Source organism: Anneissia japonica, unplaced genomic scaffold (assembly GCF_011630105.1).
Source record: "Anneissia japonica isolate Jap-2015-1 unplaced genomic scaffold, ASM1163010v1 scaffold1244_len109368_cov187, whole genome shotgun sequence".
Taxonomy (NCBI): domain Eukaryota; kingdom Metazoa; phylum Echinodermata; class Crinoidea; order Comatulida; family Comatulidae; genus Anneissia; species Anneissia japonica.
Genome location: NW_022689208.1, coordinates 31,289 through 56,482, shown reverse-complemented (window position 1 = coordinate 56,482; position 25,194 = coordinate 31,289). Strand labels below are relative to the sequence as shown.

Here is a 25,194-nt window from a genome sequence, read left to right as displayed (position 1 = left end):
TAGCCAGCTAAGTCCTGGTCCTAGCAGCTGAGATAAGCTGCAGGTTTATGGTGCCTAGCCTAGGCCTAGAACTCATGATATGATGTCTTCAGCTATTGTATGGTATTCCTCTCCTGAATAAAATTTAGGCCTTTTGCGATTCGCGAAAGATTCTGGTTTTACAGTATCTATGAAGAATATGTAAAAATATCAATTTTTTTACAGCTCAGTAGTGGATTCTGAAAACTCTGAAAAAAAAAATGATGTAGAGAAATGCCATCAAATGGGCTTAAAAAACTCTAAAACCCTGGAGCACAAGGGGGCTTTGGCCCCTTGACCCCCCACCAGGCCTCTGCCCCTAAACCCCGATGGGGACCTAGGTGGCCGCCCTACTCTCCTGTTACTTTCAAATTTCACCTGCTACTCAAGTTCACAAAAAACCCCCTGTTATGTATATTTATCATTCAATAAAACAATCAATCACTATGTTGACTTTTAAAGCTGAAAACAATGATTAAAAGAGAAGTAAAATTTGTCGCGTGCACATTGGAAAATCACTTGAGAATTACATAGTATAGTATTGGTAGGATTTTTCACTCAGCAATGTGGGCGCAATTGGGGATTCAAAATAACTTTCCAAATTTTTATTTCACTCGCATTGGCGAGCGTTAGTTTTGCACAATGAACTGTTGGTGATGCATGTTTCATTTTAATGTACTACAATTTGACAGTTTTATTAGCACAAATAAAAGTAATTATTGTCCGTAAATATGTATACCTTTGAATCCATGCTACTTGAGCATCTTCGTCAAAGAGGTTCAGTTCCGAGGACAATGACCTTGTTCTTGACTTCTTATCATGTTTTTTCTGATGGGAAAAACACAAACAAATTTTAAGGAGGACACTATATTCCATTTAAAATAATAAAAATATTTTAAAATCATTAACTGATACAGGCCCCAAAAATGTAATAGATCTGATCAATTTTTAAAAATTAAATGCTGTACTCTTCTTCTTCTTCAGGCTTTATTTCCACTTCTTTATTCCCCACTGTTTTCATGTCCTCCTTGACACACGTCACTCCACCTCGGTTTTAGTTACTTGCTTGGTGTACTTGGTAGTAGATACTCTTGAAGCGTCTTGCTTATGAGCCCCTCGTGCATGGGCATTAAAACTCGTAATATGGATTGTAGAGTTTCGGGTGATTTTTTTGAGCTTTTGGACTCCCTCCCTTTCTGGTTCTGATACTTAATTTCATAACACAGTTTCCCACATATGACTGCTCCCTACAGTACGTTTGACGTTTCCCCACCTGGATCCTTTTTCGTACCTTCTCCTCTGAACCTCCATACTCTTGGACGGTCGAGCCCAAATATTTAAAGTCAGTGGCTTTTGCGACAGCATCCCTTGCAACACCACATCAGTTGCTCCTCCTCCCATATACACAGATACTTTGTCTGTTTCCTGCTCACCTTCATACCTCTGTCCTCCAAACAGCTTCTACACTGTTCCAAGCTCTCTTCTACTTCACCTTTCGTCTCTGCACGCAGGGCGACATCATATGCAAACATCTTTTCCCATGGTGTCTCTTTTCTCACTCAATTTGCTAGGTAGCCCATGACAATTGAGAAGAATAGTGCATTGAGTGCTGAACCCTGGTGCACACCAACAGTGATGCTTACCCCGGTATTCTTAAAACGAACTTTGACTAGACTGCGACTAAATCAAACGAACCTCGACTAAAATGGTACCTCCGCAGGCCGATTTTTTAGTCAGCATAGGGTCAGACTAAATCGCCGACTTGAAATATTAAATATTTACCCTATTAAAAATGTGCGTTTTATAACTCAATAGAGTGAAGAGAATAAAAGATCTTGAATATCTCCCTTGATATTCTTGTAAATACTGTACTATACAATCATTATGCTTGTTTTCAATTACTAGTTTAATTATTCATTGTTTTAGAAGCTTGAATCATGAATATACAGTATCCTTGTGCTAACATTTGTATCAAAAACATGTAGTAATGGATGATTCTCTTAACGTCACAATATTATTATGGCATTGTGTAAACCGTTAAAAATCACATTCTGAACTTACTGTAAAACCAGAAACTTTCGCGAATTGATAATTTTGGCCGTTTTCGCGAAATTAAATTTTCGCGAATCACAAAAGGCCTTGAAATCCTGACAATTCTTGCTGTTTATTGTTCATTATCATCTTTAAAAAAGTTGAAATAAATTTTTGATGGAATTCAGTGATTTATAATGAGCAAAATCTCATTTCTGAAACTGATTCGACGTTCAAGTCGAAACAATAACCTGAAAATTATTCGCGGCATAAAATTTTCACGAAAGTTTAATGTGCACAAAATTTCCTGGTTTTACAGTAGTATGCTATAGAGCATGTCATCCCAGTATACTCTCTATCTGGTGTCAGCCAATTGCCAATCATTTTGAATAATTTTGTTTCTGGATCATTATATTTTCAAAAAATTCAACTTTTTAATATTTATCCTATTTTCCATTTTATCAAATTTGTTGTTCTCTTTTGTAGAAGTCACACCCACATTTACTTCAAACAACATTTCTTTTACTTTCCCTTTCACAATAAATATGACACAGTACTATTATTATTATTATTATTATTATTATTATTACACTAATATCAGCAGCAACAGCAACAACAACAATAATGTGATAATGGTAACAATTTATTCCTATTAAGACACAATAATAATTATTGTTTTTTTTTAATTAGAATTGGCTAAACATCACTAAAAAATAATATCAATGTTATTTTACCTTCTTTTTCTTGTGACTTCTTTCAGAGTGTTCACGTTTTCGTTTCTTTTTCTTTGATTTCTTGTTCTTGTGATGTGTGGTTAGCGTAAGACTTGTAGGAGAATTGGAGATAGCAGTGTACGTTGTTGGATTAACAGCGGTACTTTCCTCACTATCTGTACTACTTGAATCTTCTGACGAAAATCAACAAAATCTTACAAATTTAACATAATGTATAATACTATACTATATCTTACGGCAAAATGGGCAATAAATAATTATATACCGCATACATAGATTCTAGGCATCTGATTGGTTAAGAAGCGGGCAACAGAAAGTACTTTTTTGCCGACACGCGATGTGCAATCACTAGGCCATGTTGCTATGTAATTTATAGCATGCTCGAACAGTAAAGGAGACGTGACCTCTACAACGCTGTGAGAGATTGGCCCTAGAAAGTGGCAGAATTGTTTACAGAGAAGTTGTAAATGTAATATTTTAGTCATAACTTTGGCAACAGTAAGTCAACTCCATTTTAAATCTTATAATGTGGAGAATATGAATATCAAAAATTCGAATTCCTTGTTTTGGTCACTGCTGCTGGTTTTGGCATGGCAAGTCTTGTCATCGTCGTCATCATCATCATCATTATTATAAGTACTACTGTAATAATATAATCATTATTATAATTACTATTAAAAGTCAGTGGTGACGTCATAACTTTCATTTGCAATGATTTTTCCTATTTCCAGCTGATCATCAAATTTGATACAGTGCTTCCAATTTTTTGTGTCTTGTTTGCTAAAACCTCAAAGCTGGGAGAATTTTACTTACATTACATCGCGATGGGATATTTTTTTACTAGGCCAAGCTATGAACACACACGGCGAACCTAACAAATCTCGCTCTATGGCGCTGGTTAACACGAATGTAGCCTAGACCTTCCTAGGCAAGGCCTACAAAGGCATAATGGTTGAGATAACAAGGTGATTCACTTATAAACGAACTGAAACGAGAGCATCAATGATGCAATAGCCCACTTGACAATAGCTGGCAATGTTATATACATATACATATATATATATATATATATATATATATATATATATATATACATATACATACACACATACATACATATATATAAATATATATACATATACACCCATACATACATAATATACATAATATATACATACATATACATATATACATAAATATATACATACATTATATATACATACATACATACATATACATACATATATATATATATATATATACACATACATATATAAATACATATACAGTATATATATAAATATATATATGTATACATATGCATATATAAATACATATACAGTATATATATATACATATGCATATATATACATACATATATATATGAGTATAATCCATCGTTACGGACGGACACTTTTTCAAAACTTTCAATTTAAATTCTCCAAAAACATTTCATGCCACTCTTAGCTGGTTCATTATATGTTTCATATGCAAGAATAGTATACACTTTATCTTATAAAAAAAATTTGTGCGGATTGATATTGTTACTAAAAATAGAACAGCGAAAATGTGAGCGTTACGGACGGACAACATAGAATTCGCTGTTTCTAATTTTTACAACTTAGCACACATTTCTATCTAGGGAAGCGAGAGCTGACAAAAATTTTTCATTGCTAAATTAAGTTATTTTACTTGTCCATTAATGAGACTTGGTTTGGTTACTAATTAATTCCTTGTCTTTGAGTTATTAACGAAAAGAAAATGTTACGGACAGACATTTTTCTTGTGTTACAGACGGACACTTTTGCAACAAACATCCTAATGATAAATATTAATGAAAAAATTTGATTTTTAAAATGATAATTGACTTTTCTTAAATTTAGGATTATAACAGCCTCTCTAATGATGGTTGTAAAATGTTTTATGTTCAAGCAATTGAACAGTACATAAACTGACATTCGTCATAACCTACAGTAGGCCCTATATAATTGCAATAATTTCAGAAAAAATAAGTTATTAATCTAAATAATATCTTGAATTAATTAAACTTAAAATTTTTCATAATAATTTGATTAAATTGCTACCTTTGAAAAATGATATTGGGATGTAATAATTGATCAATTGTTAAATTGAAAGTGTAGTTTGTGACCCATGGTAAATTTAACATACACTGCCTAACCGTCCGTAACACAGATTTATCTGTCTGTAACAACATTTTAATTAGTAGCTTTAATTGAAATTTTATGTAAAAAACAATTGTACCATACATCTACATTTATAAATGTCCAAAGAGTTCAGTATGAATCGTAAAAATGTTGTAAATTTGAAGCATATGAAAGAACATTACACCCAAGTGTGTTACGGATGGACATTTACCCTGAGGTTACATTACTAAATGAATATTTCCAACAATTTACTGATAGATTTTATGAGAAAAAAATTGCTAAACATAAACATCTTCAGTTTAATTCATTTCAACATTGTTTAACATAAATTGGCCAATCAAAATGTATTTCATGTGGCATGTCCGTCCGTAACATGGCCGTCCGTAACAACATTTGTTACGGACGGACACATTTTTAATTAAATGTGTAATTAAAATTTTAACTTTAACAAAATTTTTATAAAGTTATTTTGTAATCATCAATGTAGTAGAGATAAGTCAATATGTTTTTTTAATTGTAATCTATTGTATAGAAGCATGAAAAAACATTTAAGCTAATTTGCGTTACGGACGGACGTCTGAATTTTGGACTACAGCTAATTAGGTATTTTCACTAATTACCAGCAATATTTACTAATTTTTCATTCATTAAGACATGTTTCACCCTTACACTTACCAATAATCAAAGAATCTGAAAGATTTAAGGTTTTTTATATAAAAGATATATTCTTCTATTAAAATGTCAGTCCGTAATATTCATATTATATACCCCCTATATAAAAAGTGGTATGATCCTAGAATGCGGAGTTAAAATTTCATGATTAATAAGTTTAAGTCAAAAATTATTTTGGACATTAATGCAACAACTAAATGGATTATACTCATATATACATACATATACATACATATGCAGACATATGCATACATACACATATACACACACATATATATACTGGTATTTGCCAACTTTTGTAATCAGTTACGCTGATGAAGTCCTGTCTCTTAGAGTGCTCAATACCACTAAGGGTAGAGCTTAATAAATCAAACTACAAAAGTGTTTATTCTCAGACTACAAATCTGTTTCATATGGCCAGCAGGGCTGGCCACACTCGTCAGGTCGAACTACAAAACATGAATGGCCTTCATTCATAAAAATGATAACATAATATATAAGCCTAATGCACATAAGTGCATTAGGCTTATATATTATCTTATAATTTTTATTGCCATTGTATTTATCTGTATCATGGGCTATCGCTTCCACTTCCCAATATCACAGTACTTTGTTTTACTTGTTATCTCGCTCCCATTATATATCATTATCCCCATGTCTCCCATATTGTTTATCTCATTTAATCACCCTCCTCTATTTATTGCCGAATGTTTATTGTTTTACACTGGATCTGGTATTTGCCAACTTTTGTAATCAGTTACGCTAATGAAGTCTTGAGGACAAGACGAAATATTCGTTTCCTGAATAAATTATATTGTGTTCTACTGTCTAACTCAACGTTTCCGCATCATTATTTTCTGTCTTATTATTTGAACACATGTGGACTAATATGACTATACATATATACATATATATACTGTATATACTGTATATATATATATATATGTGTGTGTGTCTATGACACCTGCACAGTATTAACCCTCTAGATACCGTCTTCGACTGTAGTCGAAATTGACCTCAAACCGAGAATTCTCATTTTCGACTGCAGTCGAAATTTAGTGACTAAAAAATAGGTGGTTTTCAAATCGCTCCTGTTTTTATTTTAGCTCCAATACGTCAGAAATTTTGAACACGCATGCGTGAAGCTTTTGTCTTTCGAAATCTGTGAAGAACTCACATGCGCTTATATAAAAATTTTTAGAAATATCAATTTGAAATCGTTATTAATTTCAAAAAATTTTCGAAATGGCCGCACCAGATGTGTACACAGCTGAGGAAGCGATTGACCTGATTTTGATTCAGACAGTGATGAAGGTGAAGTTTTAGATGTGCTAGACTTAGACGTGCCTGTTAGCGATGATGACGGTGGGGCTTCAAGCAGTTCTGACGGCGGAGATGTTCTTGATGAAGATGAGTCTAGCCTAGAAATGTTAGGGTGGTCGACGCTTTTGAATGGAAAGATCGTGCTTATAGTTATGGATGGTTGGGTAAATAAATTATATAACTGTGTGGAATAGGAATGTTTTATATTTGTTTTTAATTTTTTTGGCTATAATTTATTTTTTTTTCGGTTTTTGCTGACGATTTATATGTAGCATTTTTTATTCTATAAGCTTTCTTTGTTTTTAGAAACATTTTTCTGTATAATTTACAGAAAGTTCCCAAAATTCCACCAGAATGATGTATACTAAAAAACGCAAAAAACCTTGTTACACTGCAAAAGAATCCAGTATTCAAGGGTTTGCACTAAGAATCCGGTATCCAGAGGGTTAAGTAGTATGAATACTTGCCCAATATGTTTTTAAATATATACATTACTAGAAATAATATATGTGATGTTTGTGGAGTGTCTGTTTACTCATCGGTATTCCACATAATAGAGGGCGGTGTCCAAGGCTACGACATTACAGTATACTATCACATTACTAGATTATAGGCAATGTTTTAATAATTTAATTTTAAATAAATGGAGGAGGTACATGGAACACGCTGTGAAATCTAAACAAAATATCTCATTACGGGGCTATCCATTGACTGGTTATACCATGGTTGGAATGGAATGTAATCCATTGAAAACGAAAGGCACTTTTAATCATGCCTCATCTGTCAATAGGTACACGAACGATCTTCATCATTACCATATGGACAACGACGTCTACAAGTATGTCAGTAGCCATCCCATGGTAAATGGCGAAAAAAGAAATCCACTCCGCCACCATTAAATACGACTGTCGGCCTACATTTTATGAAATAACATCTGATCTCATATATTACCTAGGCCTATGTGGTTGGCTACGGATAGCCTATAGCTGAAAAGCTACCGTCTCAATAGAACAAAAATTCCTTGTGGGACCTTGCTATAGTATCATGTATCTAACGGCAACGTCCTCGTCATCAACCACACCACAGTGCGGCAACACGAAATGTGCAGTACATACACTCCTCGCTACTGACTGATTTGAATGTGTGGTTTAATACACATAAAAGCAACTTGTAGCCTACATTTATTTCCTGTAGTATCTGATCTAAACTAGGACATAGGCCTACACACACGTACGTACCCAGCCAGCCTATTCGTCTTCGTCAGGCCAGCCTGCATTACAGTACATTGACACGAAATGTGCTGCACACATACACTCATCGCTACTAATTTGAATATTATGTGGTTTAATACACATAAAAGCAACTTGTAGCCTACATTTCCTGTTATCTGATCTATTACACACACATACTACCCAGCCAGCTTATAGTTCGTCTTCCTCTGGCTCTAGGCCAGCCTGCATTACAGTACATTGTTTATCTCTCAGAGGAGAGACCACCCACCCTTGCAAGCACCACAAAACGGCTCATTCTTTGCTACCAACTAGACTCGTGCAGACGCATTTATTAGCCGCAAAGGTTACCATTCCAGGCTGTGATTGGTTAATAAACACAATGTGGAATATACAGCCGATTTGTAATCTGATCAATGACGAACACGCTTTCATAGGAAACCCACCTTAGTGTTAAGAGGTATGATATAAAAACATACTTTTTCACATATTTCCAACAATATTTTCGCAAAAACTCTTCATACTTTAAATTCCCCAGGCCTTATCTAACATGTTATTGCAAGATCGGCCTAATCGCGTCACAAACGAAGGAAGGGATAGAAAAACAAATGACTTCAAAATTCGCTCAGAATCATCATATAAGCCCTCTCTGTCAGAGAGTGGGCTAAAAAGTAAGGCAGCACTGAAATAATTTATAATAATGCTGACATTTTAATCTATAACAAATGTCTACCAGGAGGTTAGGCCTTCCTAATAACCCCTATAAGCTTCATTAATCACAATCAATTTATCCATTTTCTTCATATCGCAAAGAGGTGTGCCTAGAGTGTCAGTGCGCATACTAACAAATCATTTTAATCTGCGCAGCTAATGCACACGCATAGTAATCACTAAGCAACCAGAGACCGTCAACAGTTTGACTTATGAATATATAGCAACCTCTCTATAACCAGCAGTTTGATTAAGACCATATAAAAGGTGATGGACGTCACAACTGACTTATAAAACAATTATAGTCAAGTCATTTTCTACACTATAACAAACAGAAGACTTAGGAGCCATTATTTCTTGAAAAAATAATGGCAATTTTTTCAGGAAATAAAGGCTTCTTCAGCTTCTATTCCCTATGTACTCAAAACCTGACTAATTGCTTAATAAAATTATTTTTATTTATATTGTAAATATCTTGTTATAATAAACGTTGTGGCATTTAATATCATTACTTAGGAAATTGAAATTGTATTTTCATGTTTTCTTCCTTCCTTCCTCTAAAGTCCTTACGAACAGGTTAGGTAGGATTTTACTTTATGTTGATATTAATACCTCCATTGATTATATTTTAAGTTCTTTTGATTCGAGAAAACTCAATGTACAGTAAGATGGAATGAACAGTTAACTCTTTTGACATTTAAATGTTTAAAAGGGCATGCCCCTCCATACCTAACATCCAAATTTATTTTTAATCATGATATACATTCAAAATGCACACGTAGCTAAACGCATGATGATTTAATTGTACCACCTTGGAATATCTGCCAAGGTAAAAGAACTTTCTTGTATCGTGCATCAAAAAATTAGAATGAACTTCTAAACGAAACGAAAACTAGCTTTAAAGAAATGACCTTAGTTTCATTCCAACATTCTATTAATTTATAAGTTTTACATTGAATCTTCTTTTGACTTTATTTTGTATTTATCTTCTTTCTATTTCATGGTTTGTTTGTAACTGTACCACTTTTGAAAAACAGTACTCAAGTACTGTAAGTGCATGCAGTCTAAAGAAAGAATAAATAAATAAATACACATACATAAAATCTATGATGAACTTTTTTCCAAATCCAGGGTAACATACACTTTTTCAGGTATATCTTGTGTCAACTATGGTTTTAGCCAAAGTTTATTAAAATGCTGTTGTCTTAATACTGTAGCATATTTCCACAAAGATGTCTATCAATTTTCAATAATTTTTTTAGTCAGAAGAAATGTGCTGTATAATTAAAAAAATAATATTAATAAAAAAAACTTGAATGTAATAAACACATGAAAATTATATATTACCCGACATATTTTCACGCTTTTTTGTTTGTAAAGCTACAGCTTTCTGAACATCAACTGATCGTGGTTCACACTTTTCGCAGAAATAGCGTTCAGGGATGTTGTTCCTGTCCAACCCCATGCATTCCACGTGTTGCCATGATAGGCACTGGTCACAGCTGATCATATAACCATCATCATGTTCAAAATTACTGCCAAAATGAAGAATGCATTCACAATTGGTAATATACGGAAGTACAAAAACTGCAATTAAAACAATGTTAACTAAATGCATTGCTAAATGGTGACATTGATAAAGCATAGAAGTACGTAACAAGAGATAGTGTGGAAAAAGTAGACAAAAACATCATTACAGAAAATGAGACAAACGTAAATTTACTCTTTATTACAAGAAGCATATTATTATGTTTTTTATTTTTCCAATGACTTAGGTGTACTGTACTTAATCCAGAGGTGACGGAACTAGGGGGTGCTGTGTTATGGAGAGTAATGTGTGACCGGAAATGGTCTGCATCAGTTGGTTGTTACCATGCGCCAGCGATGTTGCAGTATATAGTACAGCAAGATGAAACTATTATGTAGGCCAAATGAATAAAGTTCGGAGTTTCTCGGGTAGTGAAATGATTATTGTTCATTTTAAGCGCTAGCTAAATTCACAAGTGTAAGCTAAATTATGGTGATTAATTTAATTAGCGAAGATATGGAGACAATTATTGCGAAGTTCCCTCTTTCCAAGAGGGGATGCAAATGCTTTGTGAAAATGATTACACCGCGGTACTCATTTTCACAAAGAAATACACACAACTGGTTAGCTAACAATACGCCAATACATGAACACCTGGGAAGGAAGGTTCAATCACGTTGTTGCCCAGCAAACGTCTGACGTCTGTACAGTATTGGGGGAGGGGGCGCTACTGATGTACTGTGTAGCGGATGACGATGAGGCATACATAATAAGACTAGGGCTAGGCCTAGACCTAATTAGACAGTGCAATAATATGTGATAGAAAGTACACTTTCGAAAGAAATGAATTTAAATTAAATTAAAAAAAACAAAAACAAATAACTAAGAATAATTCAGTACCTTGTACGTATTATACAATGCTAACAATGCGGCTCTTGTATCCCTAGCTAGGACAAGGCATCCATGTCCAAAGCAGTGGTGTTTGTTTATCTATGAAAAAAGCACGCCGGGATAGTTTGCCTTACGAGGAAAAGGTGACGTAATCTAGCTTATGACGTATGCATGCTAAATATATTGTGAATGTGACGTCATCAAAAAATGAATATTTTCTATTATAACCAAAATATTAACAACTACAAGGTTTCTGGGCGTAAATTCCCTTAATACGAATTAAGGGTTGCACAATCTCCTTGCCATACAAATTACAGCTCCCACTGACGTCTCAGTTGAGAAATACGGGTAGCTGAAGTTTTTCTCGCATATCTGACCACGAAACCATATCCAAATTTCACGTTCCTCTTTTGACCCTGATTTGTGCTTCCCACTCACCGCTAAGGACGGCATTCCGGGAACTCTGCGTCAAGTGTGACAATTGCAATTATTGGATCATCTATCACTGCATCCCACCAACACAAGTCATATCAAATTCTATACGGTACATAAAGATATAGGCCTCCGAGGCTAGCCACTTCATTTTTTTTAATAGTTTTTGATCAGCCTTGCCTCCAGTCCAAATGTATTTAGTACGTTTAACACACACAAGCTGCTTCAAAATATGTTCTCTGCAACTTGGAGTGTAGACTTGCCACAAGTATCCAATTTATTGATTTTTCGTAGTATTAATAATAATAATAGTGTAGTTTTATTTAACCATCTAATGTAAGATGCTCAGGGCGCTTGAAATGTGGACTAGGAACTCGACCAATGACTTTCTTCGCCCCTAAGGGTCCCTTCGTGTCTGTGCTATCCGGTAACCCGGTACCAGCAACTCTCGTCATCCACCACAGGTGCTGTCTGTTCCAGTACACCGGGGTAACCCCCTACTCGTCTCGAAGGATATACTGGGTTCTTTATAGTGCACACGAGCCATTGTATACGTTAAAAGAGTGAGTCAAATCGATTGCAGACCGCTGGCCGTGACAAGCATGACGTAAATTTTAGGATGCCGTATTTGGCAATAGGGTGAATGTTATGACGGAAGGTCAACCAATCAAACGGTTCTCGTTTTGGTGTCACGAATGTAGAGAGGAGTCAGGAAGTTGGGACATGGCTATGTGCAGGTGTGCGGAATATTGTGGTATTGTTAATGGAGGAAAAGAAAACACCAACCGAAATGGCAAAAAAAAGCTGTATTCCAGAGAATTTTTTGTGTTGCGCACAAGATTGAGCATGTGGACAAGCTGCAGTCTAGAAAGTAGTTGTTTTGCGAACCATCTTAGGTTCACGCGAGGCTCCACCAGTAGGCCTAGGCCGATGGAAAAGCTGTCATGCTGTCGCAACTGCGACACAAATTGAAGACAATGGATACCTGGATAAGCTACGGGAGTGGTCGCGGGTACGTTTACATATTTTTAAAAACAAGTGAATGTCACCAAAAAGAGAAGCAGCCCGCCTGTATTCCCAAGAGGAAAGAGAAATTTGATTAGCGCAGTAGGCGAAACATGAACTAACCCCATACTGCTGGTGTAGTGTGGACAGGACGAGCCGGGCCTATGACTCGTCTCTAGATAAAATGATGATGGTACCAACGAGGCCGGTAGTAATGTAAAGGTGCATAAGTCTTTAAATTACTTATTAGAATTCTGTGTCTATCTTTCATTATTGTTAAAATAATATAGTGAAACACAGTAAGATAAAATGTAAACCATAAAACTACTTTTTTTAGGAGGGCTATAGTTTGTTTAAAGCACATGAATTTAGAAAAATACAAGATATCATTTTTTTTTAGTAATTTTAAAAATACACCTTAATTTAAAAATCAAATAAACAGCCCCATCCCTCCCCCCTTCGGTCTGGCTCTGTTTTGAGTGATTGTGAATGTTGTTGTTAATGTAACTGCTTGATAAGTAATAGGGTAATTCCGTGTCAAATCAACCAGAGGTCCCAGATCGACCGTCTCCGATTTTTATGAAACTTCTTAAAAATGATCCACTATGTGAAAAATCAACATACACAAAAGATTAGCCCTACTGGATATGTAGTTTCCGAGATATTGGCGCCCCAAAAAAGGGGCGTGGCTTTTCAAGATGCGCAAATGCAATTTCCTCCAACTTTGGAAGCTTATAACTCGGGATTGGTAATAGCTATCAAGGTCAAACTTGCTATTCTAACTTATATTCCCCCATATGGCATCAGATTAACTGTTATCCCTTCTCTTTTGAAGTTATCTGCACTCAAAATAGCCACTTTGTTTAACGACGCAATTTTTTTGTGATTTTCAATGTCACCCTGTGTCCATATGAGTGAGTATATACATCTTAAATTACAGATATATTATCTATGGGTAGTTGTCTCTAGCCACAAGCAAGCACAGGTGGATCAAATGAATTAAAATGGAATGGCGTCCATTCAAAGTTGGGACCAGTCCTAAAAAAGTGAAAAAAGCCTATGTTTCCCATTAACGGTTCGTCAGGTGGACAGTTAAAATCTTTTCTTAAATTTACACCAGTTAACCAGATATATTAGATCTACTTATACACCAAATTTCAGCTTTGGTACTCAGCTCCTTCATGGTTAGATACTATGTTGAAAACTACACATATTGTAACATAATCGGAAATATTTTTTAAGAGTTGGGTAATTCCATGATATGGGATCATAGATTTTTAAAATTTTTTATACTGACAGTTATTCATGTGAATTGAAAAACCTGAAATTTTTAGACTCCAATTCCTGTTTGTTTTCCCGTAGCGGTAGTTTGATGTAAAAGGGGGCGTGGCACAAATTAGTGCACTGTGAAATTAACTTTCGTATACTAATATCTTTGGAAGTATAGCGCCTATAAGCTTCAGATTTTGTGGTGTAGGACATCTTTTGCTACTGATTCCAAATCTGCAATCAGAAAAGTTGTAGCATGTACCATTGTGGAATAGCAATGGTCTAAAAATGGGACAAAAACCTGCCTGGACAAACTTTTTGCATTTTTGGAGGGCTGTATCTGGGCCAAATTTTAAGTTTAGTTAAGTTTATTACTGTGTATATAAGAAGTAATACTGGTGGGTTAGGATTCCTAAAAATTTGGAGATTAAAAAAGATTTACTTTTTGAGTTACGGCTACCTGAACAATGGTCCAGACACATATTTTAACATAATCGGAAATAACGAAAGTTGCTAAAACTTGGGTTATTCTATGCCATGGGTCTTAGATTTTTTGCACACTGACAGATATTCATGTGAATTGAAAAATCTGGAATTTTGAGACTCCAATTCCTGTTAATTTTCCCGTAGCAGCAGCACAAAATAGTCCGCTGCAAACTTAACTTGGATTTTTCATATCCCTATATCTTCGGAAGTTCAACACCTATAACCTACAGATTTTGTGGTGTAGAACAACTTTTACTGCTGATTCCAAATCTGCAATCAGAAAAGTTGTAGCATGTACCAATTTAGAAAAGCAATGGTCTAAAAATGGACAAAAACCTGTCTCATACAGTTTTATCATACAGTACTGTTGCAGAAATTGTTGATAATTTTGTGATTAAAATTGATATTGTTGTTTAGGTCTATTTATTTAATTGTTTTGCAGGAATGGATATTCTGTAGTCCAGCTGGATGATCCCCACTGACGTCCGTCAATTAACAGAGGATATTTCCTCAGCCCTTTTGCTTGATTCGATGTTGAGTTATGAAACTTGAGACACTTAGCATCTGATGGAGAAGCACAAACTCCCGTAGACTAAACCCAGTGCATTTCGATATTAATTTACCGAAATATACTTACGATAACGAACAGTTAAATACAGTATGATCCTTCCTGTATTCTTTCGCATTGACCCTTAAAATGACTGGTAATTAATATAGTAAATTGTTTGTTAATTAGTAAAAACTATTTTTTTTCCTGAAGCAGTTAATAATATAGAGGTAAAACACTGAAAGATCAACAAATAAAGTTTGAAATGTGAAATCATTGTGGTTTGGATCATTTTTTTGAGTTTCGTACCATGACAGTTACAATGTATTTTAATCCAAATACATGCAACTAAATCGTTACCTGCAATGTGCCTCTTTATTTTTGCAAATTAAACAGAATTATTAATTTATTAAAAAATAAATCTGATAGCTATGGAGATCAGAAAAATTACAAGAATTGCACATTTTCTCCCTTTTGTCTATTTGTTTTATTTATGGCCCAACAGAATGCTTTAAATTTTGTTTGTAAATTTGGAGTTGCATATTACCCACTGTAACTTAGAAATATTACAAGAAAAAAATTGATACTAAAGGGTGAAATGTGTCGTGAAGTTGGTTACTTTCTATGTGGCACACTTCTGTTGTGAAGGTGCGTCTAAATATTACCTCCATGGTTGGACGAATTGTGATTAGGGGCCTAGCCCTCTCCGCGGTGCACAAGCCGAGCTGACCTGAATCATCATTAGCTGGGCCGAGGTGAAGCATAATTAGCATGTTTAATTTATGCCGCGGTAATTAGCCAATCAGAAATCAAAGTTTTTAAATACGTCATACACCACGAAATCCACTGCACTCGAAATCCTCACTGTTTTCCCAGTCCCTAATCCAAGAAAAAGTATACTATCGAACGCCATGCAAATAAGTAATATGGAACGCCATTGGTGCCAAAATCGATTTTATTCTTAAGCATTTTAACTGATTAAGACAAAGTTTAGGGACTGGAACCCAGTCTACTTGGAGTAGAGTTGAGTAGCTTAGCGGTTACAATGCTTGGCTTCTAATTTTAAGGTCCTGAGTTCAATTCCTGTCACAGCATGACTTTTTCTCAAGACTCCACTCCCTAAGGGTCCTTCACAATTATCAACATTTTCAAAAGTGTACAAAACGTACGTTTGAGGGGAGGGGGGTAAACCCTGGTGTACGCTTTTTAAAAAGTAATAAAATGTCGCTCAAAAATCGTCACAACCACGAAAAACTGCTGAAATACACAATATAGACGATTGTCTAAAATATCCTATAAAGTTTTATGAACTCCAGTTCCGTGCAGTAACGAGAATATGCATTGATCTGGGTGTATAAAGCCTTGTTTTACGTTACGATGTATTCGCGATTGAAAAAAATTCTCTGAACTCTCGAGACTGAATGTGTGTTGATATTAGTTGCTTGGCCATCCATATGTTAGTGAGACTGCTAAATCATGACACCGCAATCGTTTTTGAAAAAGCGAAATTAAGAATGGAAAAAGTAGAGAGGAAGAAGTCGCCGATGACAATGCCTAATTGTTTCTCTAAGGTTGGTTTAATTTGTTGAATATACACTAAGCTGGGCCTAGCCTAGTAGTAATACAGTCTACAGAGTAACCTACATAGGCTAGGCCTATTCATTGAATAGCTCCACTGTTTCGTTTTCGGCCAAAACGACCAGGGTTACGAGGCCGCAAGTCCGCTGCAAACGACCCAGGCTAGGCCTAGCCTAGTTTGTCTTATAAAAAGAAAATGCTGGGGCCCTGTCAGCTATGTAGCCTGGCCCAAAATGCTATTCTATAAGTTAGCCTACTTTACTAATACTAGCGACGTACTACTTACTAGGCCTAGGCCTACTACTGCTGGCTAGGCCTAAACTACTACTAGTCTCCTAGGTCTAGGCTTAATTAGGGTTAGGCCTACTAGGCCAACTGCTCCTAGTTAATAGCTATGCCTAGAAATAGAGGCTAGGCCTACACATATTCAATTAAAATGCTCTCATTGAAGGTTTTCCAGAAATTTAACTTCTTTTTTTTTTGTTAAATGTTATCTTCTTTATGATTCCTTGTTTTACAATACTTCCATTGTTTTAAATTCCACCCATTCACTTGACAGGCCTAGCTTTGTGTGTGCATTTTTCCCCTGATTTTAATACAGTAATACTGACATTATTTTAATATTACTAAACTGAAATTACAGTACCTTATTTATTCAAATAAATGTCTTGTTTATTGGAATAAATACTGTTATTCAATAGGGTCATGAAAAAGTGCACTCTTTGTACACTTGTGAAAATGTTGATAATTGTGAAGGACCCCTAAGCCTATGTATGTGAAGAAAATACAAAATAAATTTGTGTAAAAGGACAGGAATTAAACTTTGCAATGAGCTACAGTACAGTACTAGCCCAGTTGAAAGTGAGCTACTGTACATTCCTTCATTGTTAATTCTTCACTAACATATGACAAATTTCAAATATGGAAAGAATTGCTGCTGGAGCTCCCCTTTCAACAATCAACCATACTACAGTACTGTGTGAGAACCAGACGTACCAGACATATATTTCCACAATGAATCACACAAAACAGTGTTCTCCCCAGGGCAATAAGCTGTAACGCTGTTACAGCTTCATTCAGAAAACAAGTTTACCGTTACAGCTTCATTCAGAAAATAAGATACCGTTACAGCTTAAATTTACTGATACACCTTGTAGTTTGACTGGTAAATGTTCAGTTTATCAATTGTTTCTACACAAGCTGTACATATACAATTTCAAAATACAAGGGAAATGTACTCTATCTTTCCGTAAATTTGACATTAACCGAGGATAAACTGTAAGCCAGTAGCCAAAGAAACCACAAGTCTGTGCTCTTGCAACTCGTTTATTTAACATAAACAATGATGATACTACATGTTTCGCTGTGCTGTGCTTAGCCTACCTACTTACTTGTCTGACTAATTCCTACTTTCAAATGCATTGTGCCTACATCACTCTTTCTATTTAACCTTTTAAAACACAGTTTATTAGTTGTGTTCCATGTATACTCATGATGACATAGGTTTTTATGTGATCTATTTCTAAATAAACATCAACAACTTCGGACATTCTCAAGTCTAGGCAGTGGAATTTGGCCCTCATCCAAAAAAGCAACAACAATCACCCACCAGTGGCACTAGGTGAAAGGTCGACCATGTGGCTTTCTCTCGTGCGTAAATTTTTTCTTAAACTTGCTTTCTAATTTATCTAAATTATTATGTCTACACAGTAATAGAAAAATTTCTAAACAATAAAATGTTTATTAATTGTTGTTTTATTTCTTTAATGAATTATTATTAACATATTAGTAGTACATGCAAATTTGCTATGTCAAAAAGGCTTACCACACACTGCCACATATGTTTGGCTGTGGTATCTTCTCAGTCTATTGTCATGATAACTAAATGACAAGCTCCTGATAAGGTATCTCTTTGGTGGTTTGAGCAGAGTTTGAGATCGTTTCAAGAGATACCTAGGCCTAGTTTTTTTGGTGCAGTAGCCTATAACTTAAGTACAGAAAATAAACTATAGCAAGATAAAAACATACACAACTGAATGGAAAATTTCATTTAGGCCAATAATTAATTCAACTGAAAAATTTAATTTCCAAAAATCAAAACATTTATTAAAAAAAATATATATAAGTCACAGTCTCAAGTGCATATACTTTGCTATGTAAATAACATTTTATTATTAACTATTATTACAATTTTAAAAATAAAATCCCTTAAAAGTAATAAAGTAATATTCTGGCTGGGGAAGAACTATACATTTCAATTAGTCTATCACCTTATCTAGGGTAGAAAAGTGATGAGGGAGGGGAGGCTGACTTTTTTTTAAATTTAATTTTGCTAAAGCCAGATATAACCCTTGGTTTGTTTGCTGGTGCATTGACATTCATGTAAAACATGATTGAGGTAGTACAAACAACATACTAACTATTTAATTTAAAAAAATGAAAAAAATATATTTAAAAAAATCAATATACCATAAAATACAATTTTTTTTTTATTGGGCCTAATAATTAATTTTATGACCTCAAAGCAGGATTAATACAACTGCTACAACCGTGGAATATTATGCGCCGAACGAGGTGTCGCCGCGCGTTTTCCCATTACACCTTAAAAAAATCCTGGGGAGAACACTGAAACATATGACATCAAATATTTTTAAAATGCTATAAAACATGGCTATTACATTTATGTGGGGAGGCCTTGGTCATTAGATTAGCAGGTTTAATCACTTGGTTTTTTAGGCAAGGCACTGCATCTCTGTTTACCCGGTAGAATAAATGGGTAACTAGTAGGATGTGAATAACTTCATATAAAATTGGTGCTGAGTTAGCTGCACAACTAAATATATTCACTAGGAAACAGACAGTTTTGAACTTATTATTAGTCTCTTTTGTGGAAGCGGTTGGCGCATCGGTTGTAGCTTGGACTCCCAACCTCGAGGTCGGGGGTTCGAAACTCTCGCTGTGCAGATCGCTTGTGTCCTTGGGCAAGGCACTTTATCTACGATTGCCTCTTTCCACCCAGGAGTACAAGTGGGTACCTGGTAGGTTCTAACACAACTGCGCTGATTACTAGCTGCAATATTATGGAATGATAATATAATTTAATTTAATAATTTAATTTGGTGTTAAGTATGTGTTCCATATGTGTTTGATCCAATGACAGGGGGAGTAATGTGAAGCGCTTAGAAGCTTTGTGCATGAAGCGCTATATAAGAGCGACATATTATTACTTTAGCATGTGATAATTTGATTTCAAATTTTTTTCTCTGTGATATATGATATAAATATTTAAATTTATACCTACCAAATGCAACGGGTGACTCCATCATCAGCACTATTTGTTGCATTACTCAGTGTGCTCACATTGGAACTATCAAGAAATCCATTGAGTTTCTTTGAAGGTGAAACAGGCTGCAGCTTGGGTGGGGGTGAAGCAGGAGGAGTTGGTGGTGGTGGTGCTCCATAATTATGATCCTGGGGGTAACACAAGTCTCAACAAATTTAATGCAGCAGTACAAGGGCATCAATTACTTAACACATTCGTTCCCAGTATCCCATGGTATCTAGTCATCACCTGATACTATTATTAATCTTCTGAAATAAGCTACACGTTTTAAGGATTAATTTTAATATACAGCAAAACAATATATGTGGAAATATTAAATTTTATTTTGATTTTATTATATTCACCATACTGATATGGGTACAATTGCAACTCATTAATTATCAATACTTTTAGAAAAAACTTGTTATTTGAGGTAAAAATAATTAATAAATGTCATTCCAGGAGGGATATGTCAAGTTTATAATCTATTGTAGTGTAAAAGAAATTTGCACGAAGTTTAAAAGAGGTCGGCTAATACAGTACCAGCGGGCAGTATGGTAACTAAGTTCATTTTTCAATAAATAAATGCTCCTAGTCGACAAAATGTGGAGATACATTTAAGTTGTCCTTAGACGGTAATTGTAATAGAGACCAAAAATATGGGGCATTATTATGTAACTGGTGCTATTCTTAAAGCCAGTGGTTTAACAAAAACTCCTGGTTTCCGTGCCTAAGACTTTTTTAGGTCCTATTACCCTGGGGGCTAGGTCCGAGTAGAGCCCAATGGTGAACTACGGAAAACCCCTACTGTACTTGGCGTTTTTTGACGTTTAAAGAGCGTTTTTTTTTTTTAATGTTTTTAAAGGCTCAGTTAATTTGAAACAGAATGAAATTGAGAATGAACATCTTAGAATCCCTTATTAAGGTCATAACTGTTGCAACTTGCAACTGCTTAAAACAGATTGGCCTAAATAATTTGGATTTAGTCTTAATGGAGTTTTTCAAAAACAAAGCAGGTAGTTGAACACGAAGCTCCGACTACAGTTCAAAATTCCAGTTCACTGCATGCATCAAGTGTCACTGTATGTGTGTCTCGGTTGGCATTTTCATTGCAACTTCTGTATATGTGAGGCATGTTGTTGCAAAATGGCTAAGTTGTAGCAAAAATTGAAATTCAAGTTATTGGTATTTTCAGATACCAGAGTATGTGATCTTTAAAATGAGGGGTCATCCAATGAAATTGGACATTTAAAGCATAAGTTATTGGAATGTGAAAGTACAGCACTCTTAGAGTCAAGATAAACATGATTTTGAGTAATTGCCTTCCAAAGTTATTTGTGCATACATTGTTTAATAGAATTAACTATCTAAATAATGTTAAATAAACGATTTGTTTACCACTTCCAGAACTAATACTTTGGGACATGGTTAATAAGACATTAAACTGTTGATCTATAGTGAAAAACAAATTTGGATTTTTTTGGCAATTTTTTGAGCTCCCATATTTTATAGCTCATTTCCTCAATACTGGCCTGTGCGACAACTTAACCATTTCGCCACGACATGCCTCATATGTTCTTTTTGATTGATTACCAGGGTAAGCCACACAAAAAATTGGAATAAAATTCAGTACAAATTCTTCCACTTATACACGAGGATTTACATTAAAAGTTTTAAAACACTTCTTGACTTACCTGGTAAGGTAAGCCAATATAATGGGAGTGATGTAGATTGGCAGGTGTGTGGTTAGATGGCTGGCTCTGGGTTTTTGCATCTCCAGTGGCAACCGGGTCTTCAACAGCTTCAGGACTGGAGAGAAAACCAATACTGTAATTACTAGAATCTTTAAACAGAGCTTTATTCATTAGAAATTAAAGATTGTGAAAAGAAATTCTACTAGACATAATTATAATTCTAGATTTTTTAAGAATACATTAAAGAAAAAAAAAACTTTAGAAGGGGCAGTGTTCTCCAAATTAAACATTTTTCACTGGTAATTTGTTCATATAAAGCCTGCCATTTTCATGTGGGTCATGTACAGTCATAGCCATGGCCTATACTGTAATTTTAACAAAAAAGTCTAATCATTACAGTACAAAGCTCTAGATTTTATTTTACATGTATGTCTGGGTTATTCTTTGAAGTCTGGTCATGGGTATTTTTTGGCGCATGTGTCACAAATGGCAAAATCGGCCTACAGTATTTCAACAGCCATTTTAAAACATCACCTCAAAAAAGTTAATGTACTCATATTTTACTATAATACAGTTAATTTGAGAAAGTATAATATATAAAAGCCGATATTGAGCTAATAATATTATCTAAACTACTTTGAGAATTAACTAAAATTTATATTAATAATTGAAAATGAAAATTTAACTCTCACGCACCATACTGTACAGATAAAGGTCTAAATCTAATAATAAAATTTATACTTACTCTGATCCTGCAGCCATAGTTGCATAGGGGGCGCTGTCTGCAGCTGTTGCTAGTAGGTTTAGTGTTATACTCATCACGCATTTGTTGACCATTGTTGAACTGGCGCTGGGGTAAGGTTGCTAAACTTTACCCCTGGATCAAAGGACATGGCTACCTTTGCAGGTGAGTAGTTAGCTGAAGAGAAAGAATAACAAATCAGGCCTTAACATTAACAAAAAAATAAATTTAAAAAATAATACCTATGCAAATCTTGACATTGAAGACAGATTGGATGAATGGTCAGAGATTTTTTTCTAAATAACAAAAATACCAGTGGTATTGCATGGCAAAAAAATAGGCTCCCATCGGGAGCGTGTTTTTGTTTTTTTAATTTTATCTTATGTTCTTCAATATGCAGATGTGTGTATATTGTAGTGTATCTAGATTTTTCATAAAAATTTTCTTTCCTAACAATATTCTGTATAGGCCTACTACTATATTGCACTAAACACGAAGACTACTACCATGTTCTAGTGGGCGTCCTTCAAATGACAGTAAAAAGCGTTCGTGGCGAACGTGTGCTGCGTCTCTATAATGCGTGTTCGAGTTTCGAACGCCATTCGATTGTCAATAGAGCGCCCCCTACCTTGTGGTAGTAGTACCCATCATGCCTAAACAGGATTTACCCTTTTCCGCTATCTTTCATTGCTACATCATGACATAGTGTCTACACCCCTGTTGGGGGCAGTAGACACAAACGTGACCATAACACTTGTTCAAGAAGATGACAATACACCATTAAAAACATTCTACAGTAATATTATTATCATACCAACCTATTAAAGATACACTTCAGTAAGGATGGTTAATTCTAGGGGAAAATCGGCAAACTTCTTATTAACAATGATAAAATAAATAATGATTAATTTGGAATTGTTAAAAGCGCATAGAGTTTTAGATATGCGTTGCTAGTTTCACGTAGAGTATTTCACTGTGTGTTTGCTAATTCTGCACTACCAGATGTGTATAAGAGACAGAAATCTTTTCTTTTTTTAATTAATAAAATACAATGGTCATACAGTAGGTCTACTAATTTTAACATAGCATACTGTACATCTGTCTAAAGCTATTGTAAATATTTTGAAAAAAAATTATGTTTTAATTTTCCTTAATTATTATACTGTAATGTTAACAACATCAAGATGAAATTCTGAATTTCATGTTTCTGTAGTACAATACGACAAAAAAGATACTGATATCTACTACAAACAGAGTGGATCTTTGACAAGCAGAGAGTGAAAATTAAATGTCAAAGAAAGATTTTAACACTTTTTTTGGACCATTTTATACTGAAACCTTTGAAAAAATGTCTGTTTCGCTATGCGCGATACTCAATCAATTCAGACAACGAACTCGAATTGCCTTTAGTCTACACTTTTAATTCTGAAAGAAACCTCGGCTCGGTATAATCAGTAGATTCGAAAATCTACAAAACAACAACAATTATATTATTTAGATTTTTTCCAGTATAACTATTACATGTCATGTGTAACCAAATAATCAATACCACATACTGTATTAATCTCAGCATAAAATCCTAACTGCAATGGTAAAACTCGTGTGCTTATATCGTACATAACAAAGCCCTAACTATCTACATAAAGTAACTCCGCCCACCCCTCATTATAATGAGGGCGCTACATAGCGATTAGCTCCTAATGCACATGTGCACAACGGCCGTGTACCACTATCATTTGTTTCTGAAATCTAGGCTATCTACAGAGTATTTACTTATTTATTAATCAATAATCACTAACAAGCTAAAGTTAACAGTAATCATTCATTTATAATCATAACACTGGAAAGCAATCAACTGCTTGGTAATCAGATCTTATTGCATAGCAACGTAGAACTATGACAGTTCGTTCGAGCCAAACAACCCGCTAAAATTAACTGACGCTCAACACGGCGCCTAGTGCTGTCAAACTTTTTCCTTCCAAAACTCTAGTGATTCATGAAAACATTCATTTCTAACTAGCTCACTTTGTTCTATAATCTTTACTCAACCAAACAATAATATGGTTATTATGTACTTACACTTTAGTGTCTCTTAAATGAACTGAATTGCGAAAGCGAAATACAAACACATCATGGCTCCTGCACGATGTATATAGTAAACAAATTGTTTCCTAACAAGAGGTGGCGTCCTTCAATTTCGGCATACCGAAACAATGTCTTCCATGCCAGTACTAATACGATATTAATAGGTGCATAATTCAACTACTGTATTGTAACTACCCATTTGCCACATATCTTTCCTAAAATAATTTTGTGGTTCAGAGTTCAAGGTGTTGTTATTTGTTGTAGGATTTACAACATGTATGCCATACAATGTGATAGAAATTAAAACATGGGGTCATTAAAACAATATACTGTACTATACTCATTATTTTTTTATTAAATTTATTTTGATTACCGAGTACTTTATGGCCAAATAAAATTAATTGCTAGTTTCACGTAGAGTATTTCACTGTGTGTTTGCTAATTCTGCACTACCCTAGATATGGTACACTAGCTATTGTAGCATCTTGTGACTATCAACCAATAGTCTAGAAGTAAAATTTCCCTTGTAGAATGCCGATATACTGCACCAAAATTTTTTTAAATTAAGTATGTACTTTTTTACAGTTTAAATACAAATGGATTTACAATAGGCTACTTTAATAAGGTGGCCAATCAAAAACACTGGCAGGCAACATTTGGCCTTGCCTATGGAAGTTTATTGTACAGGTATACAGAAAAGGATACAAAGGGAATTGTTGAGCTAGAGTTGGT

General features: G+C 34.7%; 1 protein-coding gene across 5 annotated transcripts in view; it reads right to left on the bottom strand.

Annotated features, from left to right (window-relative positions):
* LOC117124584 (inactive histone-lysine N-methyltransferase 2E-like) overlaps positions 1-25,194 on the bottom strand; it is a 61,115-nt gene that overhangs the window by 26,758 nt on the left and 9,163 nt on the right. For 4 of the 5 annotated variants that reach the window (XM_033270880.1, XM_033270910.1, XM_033270902.1 and 1 more), the window contains exons 2-7: positions 22,381-22,554; positions 21,636-21,750; positions 19,921-20,090; positions 10,231-10,418; positions 2,784-2,956; positions 758-846 (exon numbers count right to left, since the gene is read on the bottom strand). In XM_033270880.1, coding sequence (XP_033126771.1) covers positions 758-846; positions 2,784-2,956; positions 10,231-10,418; positions 19,921-20,090; positions 21,636-21,750; positions 22,381-22,472 — 827 coding nt within the window. In that variant the 5' untranslated portion in view covers positions 22,473-22,554. The remainder of the gene's footprint in view (positions 1-757; positions 847-2,783; positions 2,957-10,230; positions 10,419-19,920; positions 20,091-21,635; positions 21,751-22,380; positions 22,555-25,194) is intronic. The other variant, XM_033270894.1, reaches the window with a different exon arrangement.